The sequence below is a fragment of the Nelumbo nucifera genome, chromosome 1 (assembly GCF_055504915.1).
Source record: "Nelumbo nucifera cultivar China Antique chromosome 1, China Antique-T2T, whole genome shotgun sequence".
In the NCBI taxonomy this organism is placed as follows: domain Eukaryota; kingdom Viridiplantae; phylum Streptophyta; class Magnoliopsida; order Proteales; family Nelumbonaceae; genus Nelumbo; species Nelumbo nucifera.
The window spans coordinates 75,826,196-75,838,205 of record NC_142649.1 but is presented as its reverse complement, the minus strand read 5'-3'; the positions used below and the strand labels follow the sequence as shown (position 1 = coordinate 75,838,205).

Genomic DNA, 12,010 nt, shown 5'->3' with positions numbered 1-12,010 from the left:
GGTTATTCGTCGAGCCCTAGGATTCAAACACAAACTTGGCCAGAAAGAATGGTTGGATGGAGATTGAAAATGCAGATCTATGTGCCTACCAAAATTTTCTCCAATTTAATAGAAAAATCCAATCGAGATAAAGCAAAACACTTTGAATTTGTCCAGAAAAGCTTGAATAAGAAGAATAAAGAAGATCGAAACTAGGAGACTTTGAACTTGAAGTTCAAATCTAGATGGAGGAGAAGTAAAGAACTCGATATCTAACCAGAATGAAAACAGAAATTACTAAAAAAATGAAGAACCTAACCGGGTAGACCTTTCGACGGCTCCAAGACGAAGCAAAAGAAGAAAGACGTTCAGTAATCCGAGCAATGAAATCACCAGAAATAGAGGGATCATCAGAATCGCAGAGGTTATCAACGAGATCAATGGCCTGACGAGCGATCGGCTCGTGTCCACAGCTAAAGCAATGAAAAACACTAAAAAAAATCAAAACCCTAAAAAATATTACATTAAAACCTTAATAACCCACTTGCAGAGAAATCAAGGAGAAGTCGATTTTAATAAACACATAGAAAATGATAGAAAACTTTGGCGTCGGCAAAAAGTCATCTTCCCTGGCAACGCTTGAGTAAAAAAGTGAGCACAATAATGTTCCAGCAACGGGCAACATGAGTCGTCTTCTCCGGTAACGGTACTGGATCGACTTCAACTTTTCCAACGTCATGTTTGATCGCTGAAATCAACTTTTCCGGCGGTGCATTCGCTTGACACCACTGACGTGAGGGAGCTAGTTTTCGGAATCTCAATAAGTGAACAGTGTGGTTCTCTCTTGCATTGGTCAAAATAGATGATGAGGATATTTTAGTAATTTTATTCGGTAATTCATAAATTATTCAAAATAGCTGGGGGTATTTAGGATATTTTACCTTCTAATTGACGGTAATTTAACACTAGGTACTAAATTGTCACAAACTGAAAGTTCGAGTACTTGATTGTCGCGATTTAAAGTTTGGGTACGAAATTGTTACTTGGCCTAAAGTACGGGTACCTATCGGGAATTTCCCTTTAAATAAATATGAAACAATTTCTCATAGATTAGTTTCCTAATTTAATTTTCTTTAAATTTTTAATAATTATTTAATTGAATAATAATAATAATGGACTATTATTTAAATAGTTTTGGAGAATACTTTTTGTAGATTAATGTCCTAATTTTTAATTATTATTTATTTAAAAAATTGTGGATTATTAGTTAAAGAGTTTCCCTGAATTATTTGATAATTGTTAACTATAAGTATTGATTTTATAGAAATTAGTAAATTATTCCAATTAGTAAAATCATTTATGAATAAATAATTGTTGTAAAAATTTAATGAAAATTTATTAAATTACAATAATTAATATAAATTACATTATAACATTAAAAATTTTGAACATTTATTAATTAACCAATGGTTAATTTTTACTAATGGTTGGTTAGTTTCGAGTGACCAATTCCCTAACCCAACCAAATCAGATTGGCTAGCCAAACAATTTCCAACCAAATTGAATTGCCTAGTGAACGTTCTTAATTTCAAATTAATAGTCTAATCTCTAACAAATAGCAATAGTTTAATCTCCAATAACTATTGAAAATTTATAGCAAAAATACACAATTGTTGAAAATATATTTATAATGAAAATACAATAAAATAACTAATAAAAAGATTGAATACCTCTAAGTTATTTAATCTACTTCCACTATTTCAGTAATATTTATTTTTTCATTTATTTATATTTTATATTCTTATTAAAGTTACTACAAAATTTTGTTATTTAATCTATTTTTTGTTTTTAAATAATATTTAAAGTATGATTTAGTATTCAATTTTTTATATTGAAAACATTTAAAATTTACTTAAAATGGTAAATAAAACATAAATAATTATTAAAAAATAGTATATAAAACATAGGGCAAGTTTTTCTTGAATATTAAATAGGGATGGGGAAGAGATAGGGTGGGGATGGGGAAAATATTTGTGCTCCAAATTAGGTACGGGGTTTACATGTAATTCCCCAAACTCGATGTTAATACCTTGACTTTTAAAATATCTCCAAGTTTTTCCTCACATTCATATAATCCTAGGATCCCACAATTGTACTTATAAAATACCCCCAAATTGCCATAATCCAATTTCTAAAATACCCACAAATTAGATTATTTTTAGGTGGTTGCCTCGGGGTGGGAAAAATTTAGGGATTCCTCATCCCCGATGGGAACTGGGTGCCTCGCCAACAAGGACAGGGCAAGGATGGGATAGAGTGTCTTGACCATGGGGGTGAGGGATAGGGAGGGGTGTCACATCCCATGCATCACATGGGGCCCGCTAGTTATAATTACTTTTTGTGCTTTTGATAACTTTTTTTAAGTTATAACATAATTTCGTTATTTAATCTATTTTTTTGTTTTTGAAATATTATATAAGATATGATTTACTTATTAATATTTATATATGTAAAGTATTTAAAAATTAGTTATTTATAATATTATTTAATTATTTAAATAATACCATTATTTAAAATTTTAAAATATTAATTATTTATTAAATTTAATAATCCATGAAATTATAATTTATACAATTGTTACATAATTTCTTTATTTTAACTATTTAAAATTTAGTTATGTTAAAGATTTCATTATTTAAATATCTTAATAATATGTAAAATATTTAACCTTTTTTGCTATTTAAATTTAATTTTTTCAAGTTATTATGTAATTTTAAATATTTTGTTATATAATTATTTAGATATTTTTAATATTTTGTTATTTAAATAATTTTGTTTATGTTTTAAAATATAATTTAGTTATTAATTGAATAATGCATAAAATTAAAATTTATATGGTTATTACATAATTTCATTATGAATTTCATAAAAAATATAAAATTGTTAATAATATGAATATTATTAAACCTATTATAATTATTTTTTGTGGTTTTAATAAATATTTTAAAGTTGTTACATAATTTTATTATAATATTTAAATATTTGTTAAATATTTTAATTGAAACTTTCTTTAGATATACATAGATGAAAAGTGTGGGAGAAGATAAATAGGAATTAGAGATAATTTAGGAGATAATGGGGATAGTTAGTTTCCTAATAAAAGGGAGAGGAAAAAGAGGAGATAAGCCATGTTAGGTAACAACTCCTATTGCTTCTAGAGGGAATCTTGCACCCCCCTCTAAAATTGCTTGGCTTGGGTGTATATACACACACACACACTAGCGGGGACCCGTGCGATCCACGGGCTTTGTTAAGCAAAAGTTAAATAATAGAAATACAAAAGAGTATATAATGGTTTTATATTTTAACTTTTTCATAACCAATCTGATCGAACTCAACTCAAGTTAGTTGATTTTCTAGCATTTCCGATCAGTTTTGGTTTAGCAATTTTCCAACCCGACCAAATTAGGTCAGTTTCAGTTTGGCCATTTGAAACCAACCAAAACTAAGCAAACCCGACCATAAGTATATATTAATATTTTATATTTTAAATTTAATTTTTTTAATACAAGAAAATGGAAAAATTCTCATATTTCTTAGTCTAAAATATTTTATATCATAAATTTATTTTTTATTTATATTTTAATAATATCACTTAATTTAATTTTTAAGTTTAAATATTTTGAACAAACAAACCAAACCAAAAATAAATCCAAACCGATACAACCCAAGTTGATGGGTTTTCACTAATGGTCAATCGATTTCAGGTGGCAAACTCCCAACTTGACTAGGTTGATTTGGTTGGCAAAACAACCTGCAACTAAATTAATAGTCTAATCTCTAATAAATAACAACAGTTTAATCACCAATAATTATAGAAAATTTATAGAAAAAGTACACAATCATTGAAAATAAATTTATAATGAAAATAAATAGATATCTAAAAAAATACAAAAACTACAAAAAATAAAATAAATACTAAAAATATATTAAATTAGTCAATAGACAATGTAATCTCAAATAATAGTTTAACCTCTAATAAATATTAATCTATAAATTAAAAAAAATATATATCATTACTAAAACAAATTTATAACAAAAATACAATAAATTAAATAATAGGTTTTTAATCTCCAATAATTATTGATAGTTTTCTGTTAAATAACAAAACTAAAATAGATTTATAAATGATTATTGAAAACATATTTATCAAAAAATACAATAAAAAATTACTGAAAATAAAATAATTATGAATTTTATTATATATAAATATATGATGAATAGACACTATTATTGTAAAATTATTACTAAATATTCTTTCTGAAAGTTATTTTCTATAATTATTATTTGATACAAGTGAAAACAGTTATTTACAGTATTATTTAGTTATTTAACTAATATTTTTGAAATATTAATTATTTATTGAGTTTAAAAACCTGTAAAATTATAATTAGTACTATTATTACATAATTTGTCATTAATTTTTTAATACATTAAATTATTATTCATATGAATATTACAAAATCTATTATAATTACTTTTCTACTATTAAGAATTTTTTTTAAATTGATTAGATAATTTCGTTATTTTAACTATTTAAAATTTAGTCATATTAAATATTTCGTTATTTAAATATTTAAATAATATTTAAAATATTGAAAATTTTCATTATTTGAATTTTATTTATTTTAATGTTATTACGTAATATTAAATATTTTGTTATATAATTATTTAGCTATTTTTTATGTTTTTTATTTAAGATAATTAGTAATTGAAACATTTAAATAATATTTTATTTTTTAATGTTAAATTTTTACTATTTGAATAACATTTAAATTGAATAATTCATAAAATTATAGTTTATATTGTTACTACATAATTTCACGATGAATTTTGTAAAAATATATAATTATTAATAATATGAATATTATTAAATCTATTATAATTAATTTGTGTGTTTTGAATAAATATTTTAAAGTTGGTATATAATTTTGTTATAATATTTAAATAATTCTAATTTTTTTAATTGAAACTTTATTTAGATAGATGTAGGTAAAAAGAGGGGAGAGGATAAATAGGAATTAAATATAGTTTAGGAGGAAATCTCTCTACTAAATTAGGGATAATTTAGCAGTTGTTTGGCATCATGGTGTTGCGCACCCGTTTCCAGTCCACGTATGCACCACATAGGAATTTAGGCTCCGATGTTAGGCCGTTTTCGGTTAAAAACGAGAGGAAACGAAAACGCGTAGGAATTCGCAAAAACTCACAACCGCTTGAGTAGGAGACCAGCGTTTCTCCCAATGCCAAGGTGACGTGGCTCTGATGTGTGTGATCAGTTGGTAGTTAGAGAACATTATCCAGTGCATCACGAAGCATTGTTGTTTATTTAGATTTTTTTTATTTTTATTTTGTAAGGTTAGATATTTTTAAATATTATCATCATAACCTTTGTAATTTTTTGTAGGTGTCAAGAGATTTTATAGGAATTTATTTTCATAATGTGTGTTAACGATTAATTCATATGGAATAAAATAATCTAGGCAAGTGTTGACGGATTTTAGCCGTTGGATATATCTCTTGATAGATTTTAGTTGTTGGATCTCCAAACCGTTGAAGCTAGGCAAATGTTGTCGTTCGTAGATTGATCATCAACCTACACTGGTATATTATACATGGGATACATTGTATCAAAGAAATAGCTTGAAGAAAAACGGTTTCAACCAAACAAAATATAGGTGAAAATGTTGCATGCTATTCTATGTGGCAACAACAGTGCCAAACAAACAAAAGACTGTTTTGTGGTCGTTTCTAGTGAGGTGTTGCATTATCGTTTCCTCCAAGAAATATATCGTTAGAAACATCCATGATGCCAAAAACTATTTAAGAGATAAATAGGAATTAGAAAGAATTTAGGAGAAAGTGGGGGAAAGTGGTGCCATTTGGCTAAACATTAGAAAAGCAAATCCTTCTTTCTTTGTGGTTAGAAATATTTAAGTGGATGTTTGGAACCGTGGCCGTTTTTCAAAAAACACGGTGCCACGTCGGATCCACATAGGTGTTTCAACAAATGCCCATGTATCTCATTGTTTGGTTCAGCCGATTATTAAAAAATCGGGCATGCCTTGAAAATCAGGACCCCACCGATGCATGAAATTGGCGAACCGTTTTCCCAAACGGTTGATTGATGTGTATCCTATGTGGTGCTTACCTGTTAGCATATACATGAAAAACGGTGATGAAAATCACCTTACCAAACAGCATAGTCTTGCTCACTGCCTACGTGGCAGTAAAAAACGGATCTTAGAAGCATGGGCATTTTTTCTTGAAAATCAGTCATTAAGTCTATGTTATTTCCTTATTAGTTTAATGAATAATTATGTGGAATTAAAAAATAAAAATTTCAAAAAATCAGGAAATTAAGTAGGAAGTTTGGAGCAAGGAGAGGCACCGTGACGTAGTTTAATTTGCTATACGTATGTTTTGAGGAATGAAGAGAGCATTCATTACATGCTATCAGAGTTGGCAAATAATAAAGGGCACAAATTTATGGATAGACTCTTAAAAAGTGAAATAGTTTTGTGAAAGGTGAGTGAAGTGGAGATTGGAGAAGAACTACAAATAAATGCGGAATCAAAGCTATATTTTACTTTATAGATCTTCATTCATCTAAACGGTAGAAATAAAAATATGAAAATGTTGAAGGCATTTTTATACTTTTGTCTCCAAGAAGCAATCTCTGGAAAAAAAAAAAGAAAAATATACCAAGGTTTACTCACTTTGATGATGCAGAAAAACACGGATTCTTAGACTGATTAGATAAATTGTTTAAGAATAGATGGAGAGATTGTAATGGGGTTTCCCTTAAGCCCAATAAATAATTAATTACCAACTTTAGATGGAATAAAATTGCTTCACCAGAGGGGCGTCGTCAGATAAATGTGTTTCCATGAAACTTGAAATTCTATTGCGCTGTCTTTCTACAAACAGTGATAAGCTACATTTATCTTCCTTAAATTAATCACTTCAGATCTTGTTAACCAGAGTAGAGATGATATGGCTCCGAGTTGAAAGATTTGGCAAGATATTTGGAGAGAATCAAATTTCAAAGCGGTGAAAAGAAAGCACCCTCTTTTAAGATCGAAAATCTTCTCGGAGAAAATGAAAATGAAGACCTTGCTGTAAGATGGTCTATGTTTGGATCGAGTCATATGCTTTTATATTGATGCCTGGATTCTTTCTTTTGTATCCCTTTCTGTGTCTGATTAAAGCTAATCGTACTTTGACAAGAAAAACAAAAGAAAGAAAAGAAATGGATGGATCGATGGATACCCTAGCTAGCTAGAGGTACTTAAACCCATTACCCTAAGATATGGTTTAATTAATAGACTTACCCAATCTATTCAAATGTCACCAAAAGAAAGAAATTAATCAGGTGTCAAGAGATACCAATCAAGTAGAATTTCTTCTTTTCGAATTACTTTTTCATGATTAGTCATCTCTCTCAAGGATTCTTAGGTACTAAGCTTCTTGGGCAATATCAGAACCTAATCCATGCGGTTTTATTTAATACAACATAATTGTAAGTTTTATTTATTTCCAACTATAGTTAGCTAGGAGGTAATTAAAATGTTCAAATATTTAGCAGTGAAAAATATCAATTTTGTTGGCAGTATTAATTCCTTGAGGATAATAATCCATTGAATCGTCCTATTCCAGAGAGAGAGAGAGAGTGAGAGAGTGAGAGAGTGAGAGAGTGAGAGAGTGAGAGGGAGAATTTAATTTGGCTCCTCTTTATCTTCCAATGGATGTCCTTCAATGTGACCATTCCATGAAAAGCACAAAAGCAGGACTGATAGTTCTTACACATACATATCTTCATTTCGAATAATCAAAACCCTAAAAGGAGAGGCAGTGGGCCGCCCTCTGACTTCCACTACCATATTCCAAACATATAAACAAATAAAAAAGTTAGATCCCTGATCAAATGACCTCCAGACACTCCTATTCTGTAATTCAATTATTCCTTTTATTTCTCTTTTTTTTTCCTCTTCTTCTAACTCTTCTAATAAATTAAATATAGAAAGGTGGTGCCAGCCATATATACATATGATATAGCAACAGGAACAAAACCCCTTTTTATCTCCTGCTAAATCCAACAACTATTTAACAACAAATCTCCCCTAAATTAAATCTAAATTTCCGCTGAATTTAGCACCTGTTCCCATCCCTAACCCAATTTGAATTATAATACTCGGATTATTATACCACTATATATATTCTCTCTTCCAGCGGTCCCTAATCTTTGGCCAGCCAACATCATTTTGCCTCTAGCTAGCCGAACACTGCCTGTCCTTGAAGGGTCGACACTTCACATTTCCTTCTCTTTCACCTTTTCGTCCTTTCGTTTTCCCCTCCAGGCCTTTTATTTTGCTTGGTTACCCAGACTAGTACAGTGATATTGCTTTCTGGGTTTTCTTCCTTTTTAACTTATCTAATCATTCCAAACTTGGCTTGGCTCTGATATCATACTAGTTGGAGAGAATTAGCTGCTAGTGCTCGCCATAATCATCTTTATCGTTTAATTTATTTTCTCTACCTGTAAGTTCCTCCAAATGTAGGCGTCCAAAAATCAGCAGTGGTTTCGTTAGTAACTGGGAACGTGCTTGAAATTGGCACCAGGCACAGTCCCCGGCTCCTGAGATCTGGTTTGTGCCCGTCAGCCTCCTTCGATTTATTAGAGTTCTGCATGAAGAGTAAACGATTCCATTCTTGAGAGAACTTAATAACAACCAAATTTTCAAACACCTTATTAACAATTAGAACCATTAATTATTCCTCGTTCAGGTAGTTATCTTATGGACGGAGAGAAGAAATTAAGAAAACATTGTACCTGCTGCTGGTGTTGCATGGGAGCTCCATTTTTCATATATGGGGTACTTAAAACCTGACATCAATATAAAGGCATATATCAGAAATGGGTCTCTAGATCTCTCGTTGCAGGTTGCACTTGCATCTCAATTTTGTTATAAGACGGTGTTAAAACATGACTTACACTGACTTGATCATGCAGGAACTTGATGTACTCAATAGCTTCATACAGAACTGAAGCCGTATCAGTCTGAAACAAGAACACAATTCATTAACCAAAACGATCTCTGATGACTTATAAGAGAAATAATCTTTGTTAAAGGAAAGTTCAGAAAATTACCTTTCCAAAAGGCGAAACCAATTGTTGGAGAGCAGTTATTCGGTCGCCCAATTTCTCTTTCCGAACCTAAAAATAAAGCTAAAATTTCTCACCCATGTCTAGTATTAATAAAATACAAAGAGACAAGAATAGATTAAAGCTCCCTCGATAGAGTCAAAACTCAAAAGATTGTTTGATTCTATCGTACCTTAAAAGTTGGCATTGGTGGAGTTTCAATTCGAGGTCTTTTGAAGACAGCTTCACTACTTCCTTTCTTCACCGCCGTGGCCGAGTCTCGAACTTCTTCTGTACTAGACTGGAGGATAAGAGTAGGAAAAGCAATTTAGATCCCAAACCATAGCCATGGAAACGGACAGAAATCATATTCTTTTAATCACCGTATTCACCTTTGCAGTGAGGTTGCTGCAACTAGGTTTTTCTTCGAAGGTTGGAGTAAGAAATTGGGTCTGCGATGAAGGGAAATAGCTCGGCCGAACTTCATTCATGGCAGCTGCAGTGGCGTTCCAGAAAGGAACGTTGTTGGGAAAGTGTAACTGGTTAGTGGGTTGTTGTTTAGGAGGTAAAGATCTCAGCAATTGTGAGAATTTGGGCCACGAAGGCGATAATTCATTCGGGTCCATGTGGTAGCTTGTTGAAGGCGGAAAATTGATCGATCGGTTCTCAAGTGAAGACTGTTGGGGTTGAGGATCCGGTTCGAATAAACCTTGTAACAACGTTGAAGTGCATCCATACGAACTTGAAACCATCGGGAAACTCGTGGGCAAGCCCTGGCAAGCTGTCACTGTACAGTCGCTGGAGCTGTTGACAGAATTTAGACTCTGTTGGTCTAAAGCATAGACCTGATTTATTTGCCTAAAAGCATTTACGGAGGAATCTTCACCACTACCACAAAAATTCTTTGGACTCCATTCCTTTTGGAGTTGAGATTCCATCCCCGTTTCTTGCCGAAAACTGGGTCTCGAACTTAATTCTTCTTGAAGTACGGAATGAAAATTGGTCTGAGCTCTTCCACTACTTCGACTGCAGAAAAAGTTAAAAAAAAAAGAAAATAAAACAATTGGGTTATATTTTAATCCGATTTATTAGATCTGACTTCTTTATACCGAAAGAATTTACAAACAAATCAAACTCTCAAATCTCAGACAATGAGATCAGAGGGGTGTCTTCAGCTTAAGATGATATATACATGCATGGACGGACCACATATAAGAACAAATCCGCACTTACAGTAAAGCTTGATTCCAATCCATGGTTGTTGGTGATGAGAGCCCAAAACCCATGATTTGCAACGTTGAATCCATTAAAACTCCACCACCCCCGACCGAATCCGTTACTTGTGGCTTCTGGGTATCTTGGAAAGCGGTCGAACTATCGGAAGCCGAAGCCGATTCCTCACATGATCTTGCCTTCATATCCACCATCTCAGCTGGCCATCCAAAGCTCCCGGTATCGTTAAGCGCCGTCGAGCACGGGGACGAACCCCCGTTGAAGCCGTTTCTCGTTGGATTATTCCACCAGTTCCCACTGCAAATCCCAGTCTGAAATTCATCTGCCATGTCCAGAGAATTAGAAATCCCTCCCCGCTCACTTCTCTCTTCTCTTTATCTGGGTTCTCCGATGAGCTTCGTTAGCTGAAAATGATTCGCTCGTCCTCTTACTTATACAAAACCGTTTAGCTGTACGGACAGTAGAGATAACCGGAATCCGGTTGACATTTCAGGGGATGATTTGACAAGCCAAAGGACAGGGCATTTCCTTATTCTCTCTTTTTTTTTTCTTTGTAATCGAATTTACCTTTTTTCGGTTTTTAAAATTTTTAAAATTTATAATTTTATTCCTTCCGAACAAAGCTAGGAATTGATAGGATATGATGAAGGCTGTTTTTTTATCCGGAATGCTTAGTCACCATCTCCCGGCGAATAATTTTTAACTTTTGAGGGTAATCCGATGGACGATATTATTTCTTTATTTTAATTTCTCATAAAAAATATAAAAAAAGCCTCGGGCTCGAATTTCGGGGCCATTGGATTAGATTACGCCAACACCAAGATTACAATTTACAAGGCGTCATTGTTCCCTTTGTTTACTTTGTCTCTATTAAATTACAAAAGGTACCCATTGATTGTACTAGATCTCGTAAAAGCCACCCACGCACATCAATCCTCTTTTGTCTCAATTACCACAATGCCACCATCTCAAACCCGATACCAGGAAAGCTGGCGAGTCAAGTGGCGATACACTTTTGTACGGGATGCGAGTGCATCATACACCTTAAATTTAGAAAATTGTATGTGCATTGGCGGGTCACTATCTGATGATACAAATTACTGTTCCAAATTGTGGTTTATGATGGAATTGAATCAAAGACAAAAAGATGATTTTGTACCAGAGTAGCCTTGGACCTTCGTCCCCTTCCCACCTTCAGGAATCAGGATGTATTTGGACTTACTACGGTGGAATTTGTAATTAAGTGAAGATTCTTTTCATCTTCCTCTGTTTGGGTGGACCACTGATTCCGCAAAGTCCCTAGATTCTACATTTTGGGTCTAATTTTTTTTTTTTAAATAAATTGAATAGAAGTATATTATAACCTTAAGGGTTCATTTGGTTTGTAGTTAATCCATTCTTATAGTTTGTTTGGTTGTAACAAGAATGGGAATGAGAATTGAAATCAGTAGGAATGGGATTTATTTTTAATGAAGAGATAATGAATGATCAATCTCTTAAATGGAGGAATGTCATTCAAGTAGGAATGAGAATTGGATTTCGATTTCGCCCAACTAAATAGTTGGAATCGGAATAACCCATTCCGATTCCGAT

General features: G+C 32.0%; 1 protein-coding gene across 1 annotated transcript; it reads right to left on the bottom strand.

Annotated features, from left to right (window-relative positions):
• Window positions 1-8,095: 8,095 nt before the first annotated feature.
• Window positions 8,096-10,940, bottom strand: LOC104604971 (transcription factor bHLH112-like). The gene is made up of 7 exons (XM_010269562.3): window positions 10,418-10,940; window positions 9,577-10,210; window positions 9,378-9,485; window positions 9,191-9,256; window positions 9,035-9,100; window positions 8,873-8,926; window positions 8,096-8,724 (listed from the first exon to the last, which is right to left on the bottom strand). The coding sequence occupies exons 1-7, from the start codon at window positions 10,744-10,746 to the stop codon at window positions 8,575-8,577; spliced, it is 1,407 nt and encodes a 468-aa protein (XP_010267864.1). The 5' UTR covers window positions 10,747-10,940; the 3' UTR covers window positions 8,096-8,574.
• Between the last annotated feature and the right edge of the window lie 1,070 nt (window positions 10,941-12,010).